The 19496-nt window shown below is 41.2% G+C and overlaps 2 protein-coding genes across 5 annotated transcripts in view; one reads left to right on the plus strand and one right to left on the minus strand.

Annotated features, from left to right (window-relative positions):
- Positions 1-19496, plus strand: part of RB195_016848 (uncharacterized protein) — a gene marked incomplete at both ends in the record, with an annotated part of 76481 nt that overhangs the window by 17903 nt on the left and 39082 nt on the right. Inside the window, 14 exons of one of the 3 annotated variants that reach the window (XM_064183577.1) lie at positions 18-82; positions 1798-1969; positions 2065-2564; positions 4382-4414; positions 10158-10205; positions 10257-10360; positions 15214-15471; positions 15540-15734; positions 16352-16428; positions 16525-16582; positions 16639-16737; positions 16801-16896; positions 17750-17878; positions 17964-18287. In XM_064183577.1, coding sequence (XP_064039456.1) covers positions 18-82; positions 1798-1969; positions 2065-2564; positions 4382-4414; positions 10158-10205; positions 10257-10360; positions 15214-15471; positions 15540-15734; positions 16352-16428; positions 16525-16582; positions 16639-16737; positions 16801-16896; positions 17750-17878; positions 17964-18287 — 2158 coding nt within the window. Of the gene's footprint in view, positions 1-17; positions 83-1797; positions 1970-2064; positions 2565-4381; positions 4428-10157; positions 10206-10256; positions 10361-15213; positions 15472-15539; positions 15735-16351; positions 16583-16638; positions 16738-16800; positions 16897-17749; positions 17879-17963; positions 18288-19496 lie in introns of those variants that run through there. The other 2 variants (XM_064183575.1, XM_064183574.1) reach the window with 2 other exon arrangements.
- Positions 5613-6080, minus strand: RB195_016849 (uncharacterized protein; the record flags this gene model as incomplete). 2 transcript variants are annotated; one of them, XM_064183580.1, is made up of 1 exon in its annotated part: positions 5613-6080. In XM_064183580.1, one exon carries the CDS (start codon positions 6078-6080, stop codon positions 5613-5615), a length of 468 nt encoding a protein of 155 aa, XP_064039457.1. The 2 variants fall into 2 exon arrangements, with proteins under 2 accessions (XP_064039457.1, XP_064039458.1); XM_064183579.1 differs by having other exon boundaries at positions 5613-5999.

The following is a 19496-nucleotide window of genomic DNA, read 5'->3' on the forward strand; positions in this document are numbered from 1 at the left end:
AAAAAAAAACTATTAAGAAACAAACGACATGGTGCCATGTTTATACACAAATGTCGTCGTTTTCGCAAGCACATCCCAGCATGTAGGTCTTGTTTAGGCATTTCAACAAAGTGTTTTATTCAAATGTTGATTGCAACGCCAGTGATGAATCTCATCATGGACGTTGCGAGATTCTAATTTAACAAGGTTATTTCTGGTAAATTGATTAGAATATGTCTCATAAGAAAAGAAAAGGTTTAAAGTTTACTCCTACTAAAGTAATCACATTCACTAGAGAGAAAGAGTTATCGATCCCCTCTTCTCTATCCGCGTGTGATCATTCTAACCACTAAGCTACATTTTGCGCCCCATGTTGCTCTTCAATTTTATTTAGAAATTGGCACAAGCTGCCGGCTTCGCCGGCATCTCTGGCTGGTAACACATTTTTCCAAACATTGGTACTAATGGACGTTCGGCTAACGTCGGACATCAGACTTCTCGCGGTGCACCCTCCGCTCCCCTCTAATGATTAATAGAAAATTAAATTGGCGGCATTTCTTGTAAAGCTAAACCTGTGTTTTTTCTAACGACGGCCTCTTCGTCTTCTAAGCATTGATTAAACGGTAATGAAATGAAATGATGATTACATAGTCTTCTTCCCTCAGTACTACATTTAGAGAGTATTAGGAGGATTTGATTTTACTCGCCTCCTTCATTTCACTAATTCCTGACGCTGGCGCACCAAACCGATGCCGTTGGAGTTGCCTTACTGGTTTCTGAAGTTTCGTTACACACAAACACACTGACTCTCGTGACAAAAAACTCGTTGGTAGCCATCGTTGGTATAGGTCCAGACCAAGACGCTCCCAAGAAGACATTTCACCCTCTCTGTGCAGTCCCTTGAACCTGTAATTCTGAGAAGTCCTACGACTAACCTTTGGGTCTCACAGCTAGAAGTGGAAGCGCAAATATCCTTCCGTTTTCACTAGCGCGGGTGAAGAAACCCGTTCCTCCTACTATGTCTGAAGTTTTATGTAAAAAAGATTTTACAGTTCACACCGCAGGCTTTCTACGCATGTGAAACACTTTCCACTCATTTTCTTACTAGTGGAACATGGAAGGGTAAAATTTTAGAAGAGAAGAAAAAAGAATACAATACATATGAATACAGAACATGGAAGACAGAACATACAGAATATACAGAACATACAGAAAATAAAAAAAAAGCAAAACGCTAAGAATTACAGAAGGTTCAGGGGTTGTCTGCGATCTCCGTAAGCGCTCAGGCACCTACGGAGATCGCGGAGAATCACAACAAGGACGCGTTTCATGATGAGCTGAATATTTTGATATCCAAGATACCAAGCCGGCAGGCAGTTAGTGTCCGAATTATTGCGAATGCGAAGATGGGAATTGAACAACAACAATCTGATGTCCTTAGAAAATGGTTCTATCCTATGAGACAGACCTCAGACAACGGAAATCGTCTGGTAGACTTTTGAGAGCAGACAAATCCCATCATTGCATCCACGTTCAAGAGGAATCATCGACGCCATCAGCTCACGCCATCCCACACTCTCTTACGACTTTCTTCCTTTGCAACCTCCTCCTTTACGACAATCCAATGAAAAAATTCCATCACACGTTCAACCCTGTTCTAGAAGGTTGCATACTCTCAATGATCACCTCGTTTTATTTTCAAAAATTCATTGATTTTTGTTCATTCTTTTGAACGGGTTTCAATTATCCGAATGAACAACAGCACTTACTTCCACTTATCTTTTCGAGATCGTATTCCTTACTCGGAGCAACTTTTAGAATGAACATCTGTCCGCAACATTTGCCTGGCGACCATGGATTCCTTGAAGAGGAGCTGAACGCAGTGTCTGCACCAGTTGTTCGCTATGTACCTGAAAGGACGCGCACTGTGGCGCATGATCCCTATAGAATGCCAACGGAGGAGGAGAAACAGCGAGTGGCACTTGTAACTGTTGGTGTCACATCTAAAAATACTCTTTTTTTTTAACATAATCCACTAATTATGTATAATACAAATCTAGGTACGCTTATTTTTATATATTACAGGCGGAAGGCTTTGACGACGATTCTTGTGACTATTCCCGTGAAAAGAGTCAAAAACAGAAGCAGCCGCGGCCAGTTGCTGGTTCTCCAGCTGCATCGCAGAATCGTTCAGTTCAAATCCAAGAAATTTCCAAAATGGCGCCCTCTGCTCAAAACCAAGATTCCTCTAATAAAGGAGTCTCGATTCGACAGCAAGCATCTCGTTCCGAAGATGTCTCCGTTACAGTTCGGAAACAACCCTCTCAATCGCAGGATTCGAATGATAGACTACTAACTCAGAAACAAGCATCTCCAAAAACGGCCAAGGGCAAAAAATCTAAGCCAGCCCGGAATCGTGGGATTAGTTCTCAATCGCAGGATTTATCCAACGAGAGACTCTCAGCTCAGAAACAAGAATCTCCGAAGAAGATTAAGAAGTCCCCCGCTGCAGTTTCACCTTCACCTCGAAAATCTCTCTTTTATAAAGGATATCGACAAAAGACGTTATCCGCCCAGGGCCAAGGGTGAGTAATGAAGCCATCTTGTGCTGAACCTAATACATTCAGCAAATTCTAATTCAGAAAGTAAACCATCCTTGCTAGTGCTTATTTACTTAACCTTGATAACTAGTGAAATGGGGACCTGTTCAATTCTCAATTTGATGGCTCGCATCATGCAAACTTTTGCCAGAAATGAAGTTAGATTTAGATACTGCAATAAAGAGCGTTTCAAAAGTTTGTATTTCCCTGAATTTGACGATTTCGTGTTTCACACTCGTTCCTGCTGAACCGAAATAATCTCAATAGATTCCTCCTGGTAGAAAATAGCTGGCTAATTATTTTAGGAAAAGTTTTTGTCTCAAACGAGAATGGGACTTTTTTGGAAAAATTTATTTCAAAAGTATGTATACACTAGGAAAAAAAATAATTTTTTTATTTAACTCAATAGTCGAGTGTGCGATTTCTTATCACATCAAACAACCTATTATGCGTAATGTGCGTAATGACATGGTTTTGGACCACGTCGTCGTCGATGCTTTCTCATGCATTTGATATCGCTGCGGTCAGCTCTTCAACGGTGCTGAAATGTCTACTGTTCGGGTAGACATGTCGAGCCGCTACCTTCCATATGTTCTCCATAGGGTTACAGTCAGGAGAGCGCGCCAGCCAGTCTATTACTTGAATATGGTGTCGCTGGAGCCAAGCTTTGGTTGATTGACAAATGAACTGCAGCGTTTCCTTGCTGCAGAACGTGTGCCGGCCGTCTTCTAACTTTTAAAAAGGGCAGGAGGCTAGACTACAGCACACCTTTGTACTCCAGACTATCTCATATTCCTGTGCGCAAATTCTGATCCAAGCTGCTCATGGGATTTGGTAAGATGAAGGACTTTCTACGCAGTCTGTCTGCTGATTCGACCTGATGGACCACCAAATTGTTCCCCTTGAGAAAATGAGGCTAGTTTTACAGCGAATTTGGTAAACAGCCCGCGCATGGTGTCGAACGTCGAGTTCGTTACCATGCGCGGACTGTTGACATGCAATCACTTGGTCATCCTGACTTGAAAACACACAAGGACGGCCAGAAAGTGGTGTGAGGATCCTGGAGGTACCGGTTGACGCATACCGTGCGAGCGACCGATCTGGCGAGCTCGGTTTGTCAACCCGGTAACCTCGGGGTCTTTGATTTGAGCTTACTCTTTGGTAGCAGAAGAACAAACTTCCGCAAATCGGCATAGTGGTTATAGCGAAGAGCACATGAAGTCTTTTATGTATGGTAGGATTTTCTCGGCAAAAATGCACACTTTCCGGAGAGAGACTTCAACTTGATGAAAATCTCAGGATGGATACATACTTTTCAAACGTACTGTATAAGCAGCTGACCGTTAACAGTTAAAAAACGCATGAGGCAAGGCTAAGTAGTGAACATATATGAATTTCGCTATTTCTAAAACAGACGTCTACATTGAAGACAGATTACAAACATATGTTTTTCGCCAAACATCACTGAATAAAGTCCTATCCTGCTCTTTGAGATTACCATAAACCCTTAGATGTTGGATAAAGACAAGACAAACGAATTCGCTGTAGAACCTCCACTTTTTACAGCCAAATTCCAGAAAACGAACTGGTAAATTTTTGAACTTTTCCCTAACATCCCTTCTTCTTCTCATCCCTAACATGATGAGCTGATATCTCGCTTGCAAAAATTCAATAACTACCTCTCACTAAACCTAATCTACATAGAACCAAGAGCTCTCGGCCAGAGAGTTTTTTTTAAGAGTGCAATTCATCGACATACATGATTTTTGTAAGAGAAGAAACGTAAACGTATGAATTTTCAGGACAAGGCAGGACCAAAATGTAAATAATTCTGAGTACGTTGTATAAGATCTGCAATGCAGGAGTAGTTCACTGAAAGAAGACAAGCATGTTAACAAATTGAAAAAAGCAAACATTTACCCGTTTCCATTTTTTTCTAGTAATAAAATTTCATTAAGAAATTGTGTTCTCGCAATTCGGACAAATTTTAGTATGATTCTCATCATCAAATAACAATTAAAGTTGATTCACGACAGCAGCAGCTGACAACTTGTGTACAAATAGCAATTGCTTAAAGATTCGTTCGGAGAAAGTGACGGGGAAATAGTTTCAATTTTGTTAAACAAATTTATCGGCTAACGTAAAACTATATCGCCTTCTTCAGAGCCTGAAAAGGGGGAATTCAATCTACAATTTAAACGACCAACCTTTCAACAACTAAACTGATAAACTCCACGCCTACTTTCAATCACCCGTTTAGCGACCACATTGAATGCTCACCTTAGATCGGAGACGTCTAGCCTGGACCGCTGACTGGTCGATCACGAGGGCGAATGGTTCGATGTCACATTCGGATCGGAAGAACCATTTGAGATATGGCGCGAGTTCCCGCGTTATCGTCAGACATTCGCCCTTGCGGTTCATTTTAGGATTTTTGGCTTGGATCCAAAATGCCTCCAGCGATTTTCGAGCCGAGGTTATAGATTCGTGCGCCAAGATTTGGACCCTAATTTCAAAATCGGCTCCGTCGTATTTTTATGTTCTATGGGCACCTAAAGGTGTCCATTCTCGTAACCCATTCTTGCCGTTCACGTGCTGTTTGATGCGGACATACAGCGGTTGTGGCGTTTCACCGTTATACTCGTCGCCACAATTCGTGCACGAAATCAGGTAGATTACCCCAGATCTCAAGCAGTCTCCTGGTCTACCTGTGGGACAAATAATACAGTTCGGTGTTGCACAGATGGTATCGTACAAACGATTCCGAACTAGCTAATGTTTCAAATTGTTGGGTGGTATTTCAATGACCGAAACGGAGCTGTCCAGGTCTGCTCTCCTCAGACACCGCCTAGTGGCAGCGCTCATTTCATCGGAGATGTAAGGAAAGCAGAAAGGTATCCTATCTGTTGTGGGGTTTTCCAATTGCCGGGCTCGTTCACTTCGGTATCGTCTCATTTCAGACGTTCGGATTTCATAACCATTCAAAACAGCAATTTCGTGAGCTAAAGTTAACGATTCCTTTCTCTCCTCAGGTCAACTACAAACGGTTCCTGCCATGCGGAACATGTTGTTAAGCACAGCTTTCTTCATATGAAATGGATGAGCAGAAAGAAAATGAACCGAAATGTTTTTATTACCGGGCTTACGATACCATTTCGTTTGGTACGTACCGTTTGAGATGCCAACCTGGATGTTCAAAAAAGGAAGCCAGTTGCCCTGTGGTTTCTCCCTAGCAAGTTTTATGTGTTCGGACTGTCGGTTCAACAAGTCAAAACATTTGTCCATCTCCGCTTTGGTGGCGCTGAAGACAAAACAATCGTCAATGTACCGAGAGTAGAACAACGGACGTAGTTCCAGAACAGGTGCTTCAATTTTGGCCATAAATGAAATAGCTAAGGTGGGAGCTAATCTCTTCCCCATAGCTAAAGCTCTAAGCTGTGCAAAGTAATTTCCGGACCATCTAAAGATATTGCAGTCGAGGCACGCCTTGAGAAGAACCATCAATTGGGAGGTTGATAATCCGCATAAACTGATGGTTCTTATGTTTTCTTTTAGCAGTTCGAACATAGCCTGTGTCGGAGAGTCATTAGATACATTCGTATACAGTACTTCGACGCCGAATGACTCCATGACACAGTCTCTTATCGGGTGTGCCGCGCGCAAGTGGTCTAAGAACATACGGGTATCTGTTAAATGAGCAGGTATATGGCCCAATACTTGCTCAAATATTGTGTTTAGGAACCATATCCCTATCCCTATCCGTAGGACCTCCTAAACTACTAATTATAGGTCTTACTTTGAATGCAGCAGGGTCAGTGGAAGCCAGATCGCTGCGGGACTGGAGTTTGTGCATCTTGATAAGGAGATAGAGCACTGGACAGGTCAATCTTAAGGCGAGCAATGAAAGATGGAGGAAACTCAGCGGATTTTGCTACCCTGACCCATTGCTCGCTTAAAAAAACGGGATTTCTTCATGAACACACTAACGGAGGATAGACGATATAGTGAGGTATCTTGCAAGTGTCTTTCTGTTATTGCAATATCTAGCTGGTGTGGAATGACCACAAACTCCCCACCTTTATCCCTTGTGGATAACCTTATTTGTTTAGAACTAATCAACTCTCGAACTTCCTTAATACCTTGCTTTTGTGCAAGAGAAATGTTAGATTTAGTTCTGTTCTCACGAAAGCGAGGTACCGTTTTATATATATCGCTTGCAAAGAGCCAGAATTTCGCATTTACAGCTGGATTAGCATCTTGTTGTTTGAAGAACACACACGGGAAAGGTATCGCGAGACTCTCTGAGTGATCTTTGGTCTCTTTCCCTGTTGTTAAAATTTGCTTTCCTGTGGAGCCTATCTTGAACTTCATGTAGGGCACAAGTGATCTTGCGCAAAACTACAGTTGAAATGGGCTGCGATGAAGTATACTTAAATCTTTTTGCTTTAGTTATCGGTTAATTTCACTGCATTTGGTAATGGTTTTACAGTTATTCATTCCAAACGAATTTTCGCTTTCATAATTGCTCTCACATGTGCATTTCTCGCACTAATAGAGGAACCAGCCATTCAAAGGGATCAAATATAAATACTATTTGTTGGTTATGGTGCTCTTGGTCTTAGCAAGGCATACGGGAAAGTTGCAGCAACAGTTTAGAGAGTGTGATCTCGAGTTCCATACGATTCCCAAAATTTTTGAAATAATGTTAGAGGAATGATCTCTCTCGGGTAAGGCATTTCGCACGTTAGGACTGTTGGACAAGAATTATCGAAAGTCCATGTTTATATTTAGGAAAACTGTATACTGCTTGTGATTCAAGAGCAATCTTATCGGATGTTTTACAATCAATATTAGGTTATGGACATAAATATTTTTGCGATGTCCTCTGCCGAAGTGCGATCGCTTACACTGTGTTGAAGATGGAAGCGAATTGCATTGGCAAGTAGGAAAGGCGTTACATTGAGCCCAAAAGGCACCCTAGTGAGGCGATATGTTACTAGATGATTCCTCACTGGTCATTGCGTCGTATCTCTAATCTAAAGAAACGGAAAATGCCACTCGATCGCACTCTTAAAGAGGTACATGTAAAAATGCTTTTCTACATCTGCGATCGTGTAACTACAGCTTGGTGCGGTGAACAATGTACTTGCGTAGAGTATTCATCGCAGGTGCAGAACTCCTTCACCTTTTATCCTGGTCGTGGAATAGAGTTTCACGCTGGATAGGTAGCTTTCCTCGAAACTGTAATTCTCAAACAAGGTACTGTAATTATTCTTGAGAAGATAATTACATACGTAATATCTACTGCTCGGTTTTAGAGCTATTAAAAAACTTTTGTACGTCTTTTGCGGCCGATGTTTTTTCAACATGATTCGGCTCAGTATAGCCTTGAACCTTTGCCAAACCAAGCGCCAATAATTATCCCATTGCTCTTTCTGCTCATCGGCCTCTTCAATTTAAAATGTAAGTTCATCTTTGCATGTGAGAAGCTCGCACGTTGCCGAAATAGTAGAGGTTTTGAGACCAGCAGCCCTGCGCGTTGTAATAATGCACTCCCACCGTGATGGTATAACGTAAAGTCACGAAGGAAAAAAAGTGCTGCTTATATGGGGACTCCAAAAGAGTCCACTTCAGATCCCATTCAAGCACAATCTGAGCTTTTATTACTGCATTGTCAGTGTTTTTGGAAGGGTGGATACCATAATCGAAGTTATGCTTATATTCGTCACTTAATGTCACTCCTTTCCATGGCTCCGAAATTACATCGGTTTTGCATAGAATCACATCGGGCTGTTTATTTTTCTCGTACCAGATCTTTAAAATAATAGCATCGTATAAATTCCTTATTGGAGCCTTTGCAGAGCAGGACCGTTATCTGAGAGTACCTGCATATTTTGGTCCTCATTAGCTTTGCCATTCTTCACCTTTACTACCCCCTGAGAATGAAAACATCTGACCTTTAATGAGCGCCACCTTTTCTTCCATTCGGAGGTTGTTCGTTCCGGAAACTGTATATCCGCTTATGAACGCAGGGCACTCAGTATTTGTGGTCTGGGCTGACCTGGTCTTTTTGGGCTTAATAAAAAGTGGTTTTTGCTACCTCTGCATTTGGAGCAGCAGGAAATTACGCAATCTTTCACGAAATGGTCACTTTTCGCGCAATTAAGGCACAGCTAATTTTGTTTCGAGAATTGCTCCCGCTCATTTATTGCTTTTGCCTTTTGAAACCGTAGTGAGTTATGGTTTCTGGCAACGCAATAAATGCATGTCAGCTGATTATCGTATTAAAGAGCATTCGAGGAGCCGAAGCTTCTTTGTGGCTTATGCCTATAGTTTCCGCTCTCCTGCAACATCTCAGCGACGCGTTCCTCTGTTTTATGAGCACATCTAGCTCTTCAACGAGAGAATGAGCGGCTCATTCGTTCGCGGATTCATTTCCCCACAGTTTCCGCTTTAGCAATCTGCACCGAAGTTCCGATTGAAATTTTGCCAACAACTTTTGGTTTGTAAAAGATCTTTGCAGTATCACCCATTTTCTTGTAGCTGGGTAACAATAGAAATTAAGTACTCAAGTATTCGACGTTGCTTTCCTATATTGCTATTCTTCGCAGCTGGGGTTTCTAGCCCTACTAGTCTTACTTGCAAGATTTGTATTAATTTGCTCTTATCACCGAATTTCGATTGTAACGTTTGAGTTGCTGGATTATAGTTAACCTCTGTTAGAGGATAGCGTTTTATCTCTTCTCTCGTGCTATCCCTCAACTATAACTAGATATCGAAATTTTTATGAATTAGTGATGTTCTAGCTGTGAACGTTCGCATCAAATAAGGCCCAAAAGTTTTTATACCCATTTTCCCATTGAAAATTGGTATGGGGATTGCAGGCAGATCTACAATTGTTATGTGGTTACGAACCATGCGCAACGTCATTTCCATACTAGTTTTGCGATTGATGGTAGGCGGCACGCTTTTCACTTCTGCATTGAGGATACAAAGTATCTCAATCCGCATTACGCATTAGTAATGAACTGTATGCGCTTAGTATGCTTCACTCTTGTTTCTCTAACACAGTATCCGCAGTTATGTGAAGAAAGTATGTTAACAAGTTATTTCTTCACTCTTATCACTGACTACTACGCCTGTTCCTGAAACTGATATACATGTGAGAAGTTAAGAGAAAAAAAGAAGGTAAGAGACAAAAAGGAGTTTACTTTGTGTTCCTGTGTACCTTGTGTTATAACATCTGCTATAAAACACAAATACAATAACAGAGCGCCTACATTTTAGTATGTATACTCGGTCAGAGAAGAGCAAATAAGGATTACTCCGTAATCTGGGAAGAAATACAGTGGAGTGAGAAGCATTCTACATAGAAATCACTTATGCTTGTAATTCTGGGGGTCTTTCACTTGGCTTGATTTCCCGAAGTGACAGTTTAAAACAAAGGAGGGAGGACTAGACTGTGGCAGTATCAGCATCCGTCCGCAGCAGTTCATTTCTTCGCTCTATCTGTTTCTGATAATTCTGGATAGCATCACTTAGATCCAATCTACTACTTAATAGCTTACAGTTTTGCAGTAAGGTTCATTTCTACTGCCAATCTCCGCCAGACCTAACATTGCCGTTGTTGGTAATTAGAACCTTCACAGTTTGCAACCCTTAATTGTTCGGCTTCAGAATCAGGAGTGTACATGTTATGTCTTCAAAGCCTCTTCAATACTTGAGTCTAACAATGTTCTGTCTTCTGCCGTATATTAACCTCTGCGAGGCAACTTCATTTAGTAAGTTTTACATGAAATTGGGTGTCCGTTGTAGCTGCTGACTGGTTACACTAGATTTAATCCGGTCCGGACATAATCATTTCTTCCAACAGTTAAACATCCTCAAGATCTGATTTTTGAAAACGAAGTGTTCCGAAAACCTATTTCTTATCTTTTCTGTACAGATAACAGATAAATCGAGAAGAAATTGTTGTGCTCTGGAAAACGTGGAATTCTTTGAAATAAGAAGAAAATCCCAGAGCCAATCTCATTAGGAATGAATAAAACATCTTTTGTGAGGAATCACTCTTAATGGATTCGAATTCTGGTTTCGTTTCCCACACCACACACCTGCATACAGAAACTGCTGAAGAAGAGAATTACAAAGCTGAAACTTTGCGGAAGATCCGATTAGCCGTCATATAAGTTGTTGTATGCGCATACTAGAAACCCCGCGCGAGCACTGCAACGTGCAAAATAACATAACCTGCGTTTGAATTCTACGTCTTCTAGATTTCTATGTTCCCGTCAGATATGCTTCCTATCTTGTGGTTTCGTAGGTTTATATGTTCACATGTTTGTTTTTTACATGCTTTTCTGAAGAAGTGCACACCTCCTACTGTATGATTTTCTCAGAGATTTACATCTGCACAGCAAAGTGGACATGCGCCCATAATGACACTAGAGTCGGAAGTATGTAGTTTGTATACAAAAAGCAGAACAATATGATAATAGCTTGCCTGGGAATTCATAATGTAGACTGGATTAGATAATTAGATGGGAGATAAATGTGAAGAGCAGAGATAAAAGTTCAACTAATCTGGGTAAGAACAACCCTAATCTCAAGGACCTGCTTACAACCTTACATGACCCAATCCGTTTTTTCACATACCGGAGTATAAAGAGCCCTTCTTTGTGCAGCTCCAGGCATGAGGTATATCCCGTTTCATTGAGAAATCAGCGACTGTTCGTGCGGACACACTCTGGCTCACAGACAATATCAAAAGATCTATGGTCCTTGTAGATCTTGGTAAAAATCTATTAGCGTCACAACATTCGAGCCTCGTTAGGCCACTAGGCCGACTGTCTTAGGAGAGATACCGGTTAAAAACGACACAAGTATGCTTCAAAATTCCTTTCGATAGCACCTCATGATTCGCATGTTTATGTGTGCGCGACAATACAGAATGATAGAAGGTACAGTCAGCGATGTCGATGAGGAAGAGAAGATGAAAGAAACGTTGAAGTTAGAGTATTAGATGTACATGCATGCGCAGATTACATCTGGTAAAGAAACTGCACACTAGGAGTGTGCATGGTATGTGCGTGTGTCGTAAGTGTGCGTTACATGCAGACGCGCAGCTGCAACATATGTGACGCGTATTCATTGCAAGCTTTGAGTTATAAACGCTTTTTACCGGAACTCCCGGAAGCAACAATTGTGGCGCCTTTCACGATGAACTCTACCTCAGCCTTGATGTCTACAAAGCCAGGAGGTAGTCATATTGAGAATCGACACGAACTCAAAAATGAGACGTGAACATAAAGAAAATAAGACAATCTGATCTCTTTCTCGTTTCAGCGGAAATATTGAGACCACCAGGTTACGTGGCGAAGGTAACTCTTGTAAAATGCGCCTGAAGAGCAGCACAAGCGGAAGACGAGAACTATCAGTTTGGCTATGATCTGGCGAATAGCATTTGCCAATCAGACATTTTAGATTCTAGAGCTGTGGAGCTAATTTTTTAAATTTGACTACTAATTATTACATTCCATCATAGAGTTACTGGAGTGGGTCCGAAGAACTCTTTGTCAACGGAGCATGACATTTCTGAGAGCCAAAAAGTGCAGAACAAACTTCTGTTGACGTGTATCAGTTCATGTTAACCTGCACCAGAAATGGACGACTCATGGATTTTTTAACCAGCGTAAAAAAGCCAAAATATTTAACGGTACCATAAAAAATTGTATAATTTGTGGCCAGTGGCATCGCTACTGTGATCAATAATATAGTGCATTCCGTAGACAAAGAAAGTAACACGTGGCCAAAGGTCGGCCGTGTTTTGGGTACTAAATCTATGACTTAGGACGTGGTACAGATCGAGACAGCCGCTGCAGAAGAAAATTGCTGCAATCCAATCAAATATCTTGTGGCAATGTTCTATTCATTACAATCATTCATTGCTTCACCATACACTAACATGGAAGTATGACAAGTGACAAATGGGCTGGTGACCTCAATGGTTCACGGAAGAGGGATCTGGGAGAAGATGCAATACTGAGAAGAACTGTCAAGCAGAAAAAGTAGAGATCCCTCGGACGATTAGAGCAGGTCATTGGACGTCTTTCATTGTCGTGGTAAATATGCGAAGATTTTTCGATAACTAAGTCAAATTCAAAATTTCCCATGACCATTTTTTTGCTGGCGATACCGTCATCTTCATTCTTCGAGATGTGTCGTTGAAGAAGAGATAACGTTCATGAGACCGAAAGGAACAAGAAAAAAGATAGTGCTGCGAATGAAGAATAGATACCACACTAAGAACTATTTTGTGAGAATCCATTAACGAGAACGGAGAGCGAGTCTAAGAGCAAATTAAATCATCATGCCATACAAAAACGGAATTACTCCGTCACGTGTGTGTGTGTGAAACGAAATTAACGAAATTAACGAAATTCCAAATTTGTACCGGCGTCGCAGAGCGGTAAAAGGGGGTTCAACGGTTCCACGGGTGTCGAGAATAGATACCACACTAAGAACTATTTTGTGAGAATCCATTAACGAGAACGGAGAGCGAGTCTAAGAGCAAATTAAATCATCATGCCATACAAAAACGGAATTACTCCGTCACGTGTGTGTGTGTGAAACGAAATTAACGAAATTAACGAAATTCCAAATTTGTACCGGCGTCGCAGAGCGGTAAAAGGGGGTTCAACGGTTCCACGGGTGTCGAATTGGTGCGCCGGCGCTAGATGCCTATAGAAGGGGTTGCGACGGGTCCCACGGCGCGGTAACGGTACGCAACTGCTCCGTGTGCACCCGCAAAAGGTAAATGGGACGTTGTAACCGTGGCCACTGCACGCGTTGCTTTTCACCTCTATGACTCCTGCGTGCATCCGTTTCCTTGCACGTTTGCCTCAGGTTGGTAACATACCTTCTTCAGAAAGTGGAAACGCGAATGAAACCGGTTGTTTAAATAGTGGACAATAGTTTACATGATCTGACGAGGAACGTTACTTTTATCACTACGATTTTGTTCACGTTCAGTTCAAAACAGGCAAAAAACCCATACTTTGAGCGATACTTTCAAATTGTGTCTATATTATGTTGGTAAAGAAGGAGTGTTTGAAGATGAACTTTGCATATTCTCAAAATGTAAATCTGACGCGTTTAGAGAGAAAACTATGAAATCTTTTGCCTTTATTTATAGCAAAAAAAAACAGAGCAAAACGCTGTTTGGAAAACAGAATTCTGATTTTATAGAAAATTCCACTACTATTAATTTCTGAATAATTTTGACTAATTGATCAGTGAAGGCGAGCGAAGAGAACATGACAAAAAAAGTCCGGCTTTAGCCGGACATTCAGACTAGTACATAATAACGAGCTTAGCGTGTGGATGTATGTGTTCGTCTGTGTGAAATTCGAAAAAGGGTGCGACAGGTCTCATGGCGTCGGATTGAGCGCCGGCGCCAGACAGCTGTAAAATAGGGTGGGACGGGTCTCCCGGCGTCGAATTGGTGTGCAATAACTTTGCATGCATGCCGCGAAAGGTGGATGGTGTTACAACCGTTTCGTAATGGTGGCCACTGCTAGCGTTGCTTTTCACCTTTACGACTCCTCCGCATATCTATCTCCTTGCACGTTTGCCTCAGTTTGGTAACGTGGCTTCTTCAAAAAGTGGAGAAATCCATGCAAACGCCCGTTTGCGAGCAAAGTCATATGGACCGCGTTTGTGAAAGAGCAAGAGACATTGCATAAGGAGCATTTATGATTGATCGGCCGCTCCCTCGCATACGTAACAGGTTGACAAGAGTTTTGTAGGAAAATTTGATCGGCAAGACAGCTTCCCGCGCTGTTCTTCAGGACCACTGGGAGAATTGATTGCACTCTTACTCACACTCCATTTCGTTTGGGGATATGCCAACATCGTCAATTTCTCCCTTCGAATTGGTTCTCTTAGTTCCGAATTGAGAATGATGTCCTTTTTATGCGAAAAGGAGTATTTACATACCTTTAGCTCTGTCTCCTGATCCTGCGCGTCGCAAACATCGTTCGATACTTGGTGTTCCCCTAGCGTAGTTTTTCTACTTCCAATTCTTGTTCTATCCACTTCTTTCGTAGAGAAACTCGTTTAATTATTTTCTGGAGTCGATGCACTGATTTTTCGCAGTCGAACCCCTCCTACTGTTTTCATGCACAATTGTGAAGCTCTCCTTACTTTGAGGCTCAGCACTCGTCTGTTCTTTTTAGTCTCTTTGAGGCCCATTCGGAGAGGAGTGCTTCAACCCTTAGTTGAAACCGTCGCTCTACGTAAATTATTTTTGTGGAACGCAGACACACGTACAAACTAGCGTAGCATCCTAAGTATAAATGTGAACAACGAAATTGTTCCGTGATATCAAATCTCTCTCTGGTTGTGTTTGTGTTGCACGAGAAAGCTTGAGAATATGTTCAACATCGTCAGCAAAAAGCAGTGGGATGGATACAACATACTGACTGGCGTGCCTGATTCGGAAAAAGGTTTCTCACCAACCAGCGTTCTTAATGTCAGTTAGCGAGAAAGGCATTTGTTAATCTTTTCTGATAGGATGAAGAGTGGTTTTAGCTTTTTACTCAAGAGGACATCAACTGCAAAAGACCCGCTTTTTTAGATTGCATCATTCCCGGTGAAGGAACCAAACATGTTGATTACATAGGCTATAATTCAAAAATGTCTATTAGAAGTTTATGCGATGGTGCTGAGGAAGTTTCAATAACTGGCGAGTCTATTTTCGCTGCCGATGGATTGCCCTATGACTTCATTGAATGGCTGTTCCATGTAAAAGAAATTAAAATGTGCGTATCCGTTGTGAACACAGATGTCACTTCCATAGATGTATACTCCACTCTTATCACAGGCGACTGCGAAGGTATTTTGATCCCTATTTTTCCGAACAAGTAAACGATATTAGTGTCCATTGACACCAAAGTATTTCAGGTCCAAAACTAAGTATCTTGAATAACAGTAATCTTGAATTTTTGTCAATCACTTCTAAGTTGATGAAGGGCTGGGCTTCAGTTTCAAACGCTTTGAGAGTCCGTGGCAACAGAAGGTTAAGACCTGGAGAACTGATAACTTTGCGAAACTATAATAAGGACTTGAGAAACGACTGGGATTTGCAAGAATATGGAGGTATTGACGCTTTTGTATCACACATTTGTGAGAACAATTTTACAAGCGTATAGAATTCGTACCATTCGAAATGTTCTTCCTCTTCTGCGAGACATCAATCAAAAACCTTATCAGTGTACATCACACTTTCCCTCCAGGACATCCAGTGGTTCGAACCTGGAAGGGAAGCCTGATATATACTTGTAACGTTCTTACCTGATACCTCGCAAACAAGGAGCATGTTAGAATGTGTCAGATTTATGTAGTCCAGCAAGCGAGTTCTCATCTGTGGTTTCGGTGCGAATTCTATCATTCTTCTTTCTCTTTATATAGCAGATCTCACATGATTGTATCACTCCTATTGTTAACTGATTTCTAAATTGAATAAGAACGTTGTAAAGAGCAGGAGTCACAAATAGACAGAATGAAATTCATTAGACTCCACCTAAATAATGTAGGGATGTTGCTCAATGTACTGCTTACTTATGTTGGTGGGTAGTGCATATATGTCTGATGAAGAGCAATAGATTTCCTTGACGTACATGTATGCATAACTTCGGAGTTTGGAAAAAAAACTTCGAAGTTTCGAAGATTTTCCGTTAAATCCTTTCGTCATATCTCATATGTAGATTCTACAGAATGTACGCTACCAATCCCTTTCGATTCATTTGACAAACTGGATCCGAAATGTACCTCTTATTACGGAATCCTGATGGTAGGAAAAGATATAAAGCAAATTCCATACAAGCCATCCAAAATTCATACGTTCAAATTCACTGGCTGCATCCGAATTGAGAAAACAAGTTTGAAGGACGTCACCTTCTTATTGGCTTTCTCGAAGTTTGAACCTATTCCTCTTTGTCAGCAATGTAAGTTCACTTCAAAGTCTCGTTATTGCAGCAGTGGTGCGAATCCAACTTTTCAGACATACGCAATAACAGGAATTTATGTCCCAATAATCTGAAGTATTTGAATGTGATTTTCACAGGAATTGAAATCGCCAGTAACTCGAAAAAAGTGTGCGGTGAGAACTTTTCAACTAGATAAAGAGAATATGCACAAAAGTACTAGAAAATTATTGATTCAGATGAGTGTATGGGAGGAGATGTGACAGAACATTATTTAGAATTGAGTGCAGATTGCTCTTTCATATATGGTGACCTAACCATATCGAACTGGAAAGGTTTGTATAAGGTCCTTCTTTTATGCCTCTAACATCTGCTCCAATACAGACCCACAACCACATTAAAATTTTTGTATTTCTTTAGAATAGATAATCACAAATTACTCTATTGTTTTCAATTCGCTCCTCACATCCAACTGAACAAGAATATAAGGAGGAGGGGGGCTTTTGTTTAAACAAAATTTATTTTGTAGGGAACAGCTGCATTCCTACGAAATATTTCTCTAAATGATCTTCTTTTATGATACAGGTTTCACAAAGTTTTGGTAATTTCTTCATTCTCTTGTCGAGCGGATAAAGATGGAAGGGTTGTCGTGAAGGATTAATACCTCACGGATAAGACAAGCTCGTCTTCTGCGTCGATACTAAAGTCTAACTTGATTCAAAAGACCACAGTAGTAGGTTGCGTTTACGTCCTGATATCCGAAGAAGAAATCCACCAGTGGGGTCCCCCTCCAAAAAAAAACCGTGGTCAACATTTTTTCCTCAGACAATAGAGTTTTGGCTTTCAGGGGGTTCGCTCCGTGTTCCTTTTTCCTTCTCCGCCCCATGCTTGGATGCTTTGACCCCAGACGTATCGCGATGCGATGTTCACATGTTTGGCCCCCTCAAAGAAGCATTTGGAGACAAGCGATTTCAGACCAACGATTAACTGGAACCTTTCGTCAAGAGAGCGGAACAAAGAAATTACCAAGACGTTGGGAAAAATGCATCATAAAAGGATAAGAGAAGGAACATCATATTTAGGAAAATAATTTGCAGAGATGCAGATGTTCCGCATGGGAAAAATTTAGTTGAAACGAATTGCCAGTCTATATTTGGTCACCCTCATGTAGATAGATTTTTTTTTGAGGTCTACCTGCAAACGTACATATATTGCGTAAATTTCGAACTATAGAAGGTCGTCTCATCATTTCCAATAACACTGGTCTCAACGACTTTGAATACCTAACCTCGCTCGAAAGTGTCGGATCAGAGTACGGTTAGAGTGGTTTGCTATTTTCTTTTCTGATTTCTCTCCACGCTGCTCTGAACGGTGTTGTAAAACATTGCAAAACTTATTACAGAAGGTGAAGAGATCATTGTTATCAAAAATAATCCGGACTTGAAAACACTGCCGTTACCAAATCTCGTCGGCATCAAAATCGGGGGTAATGACGCAAGAGTAGTGTTGGAAAACAATCCCTTGCTCGACACAAGTATTGCGACTCCAAAACCCACTACAACAAATAAGAAATCCATCGGATCAGTGGTTGGTAAAACCACCACCTTGCTGAAAGGAACGGCTAACAGATCTTTAGTCACTCCTTTCGGAGTGCTGAGCTCTACTATCAGCCCAAAGAAAGGTATAGATAAAAGTTCTGGAGAAGAAAATCCTCCTCACGTCATAGGTAAATTTATTCTCTTTGAATCTTATTTTTTCAGACAGTTACAAGCGTTTTACCCGATTACTTTAACTTTTTGATAATAGCGCGGCTCAACGGTGAGCCCCCCTTTTTGGTCGCGTGGGACACTGCGGCTCAACGTTACGCTAAGCCACACGGCTTCCAACTGTTATTTGCAGTGAATTCCCAATCTTTTAAAAGTTTTTTTGTACTTAATTGGTTCATTATCTTCGAGTAATTTCACACAACATGGGCGTGGAAAAAGTTTTCATTTTCAGAAAACAAGGAACAAATTCAAGCGTTAGTTGCAACTCACACTTTTTGTGCATTCTTTAGAAACATCCAATACAAAATTTTTCTTTTTTCTTGGCTTTTTCATTCACTACAAACAATCCAATAAAGTTTTTAATCTCAGCGGCATTTGTGTCGTTATATTTAGGATCCTTTTCCTTGCTCTGTTTACTCGTTTCTGCGACAATTACTGGCAACACTTCCTTGTCCAAATGTAGCTCATAAAAATCGATTAATTTGTGATAGCTACGCGACTGATCATGTGGAACAAATTGATGAGAAAATTTCCAGTCATAATGAGTTTCTGTGCCGCTTAACCATTTGTCTGTTCGCTCTCACTATCTGCTACCGACAGTCTCTCATTACTTCTCGAATCTTACTCCTTATCCGCGAGCAACACTAAGTCGTCATTGAAGATAGAAGTAGATAGTATTTTCTGTAGTTTCTCCATTAGATTAATCGAGTAGTCTTTTATTAGGTTGAGTCGAAAGTTCTCGGACAATGTGGTAGTGATATTTCTAGAGATCATTACTCAGCAAAGAGCCGACAAAAATAGATGTGTTAGCTACCGTTTGATAGAGTATAAAAGGCTCTTCAAAGTGTAGGTTAACAATTACACTGAGCCAGTTCCGTTTCTGTTACCATGCCGCGCAATTTCAAGCCATCGTCACTCCACCACCGCAACGTCATACTCTTTCTCCATCTATCTGGCCAAGAACCAGCGGATATCGATAGATGTCTGAAGGAAGTTTACAAGGAGCACGCCCCCGCTAGAAGTACAGTCTACAAGTGGCACTCGAAGCTCGCGTCGGGTGACTCTTGTACTGAAGATGAAGACCGTTCGGGACGCCCGATAGAGTTGGATTTGGTCTTGCTGCGTAGACAAGTGGAAGCCGATCCGTTCCAAACCACACGCGAACAGAC

Source organism: Necator americanus, chromosome II, assembly GCF_031761385.1.
Source record: "Necator americanus strain Aroian chromosome II, whole genome shotgun sequence".
Lineage (NCBI taxonomy): Eukaryota > Metazoa > Nematoda > Chromadorea > Rhabditida > Ancylostomatidae > Necator > Necator americanus.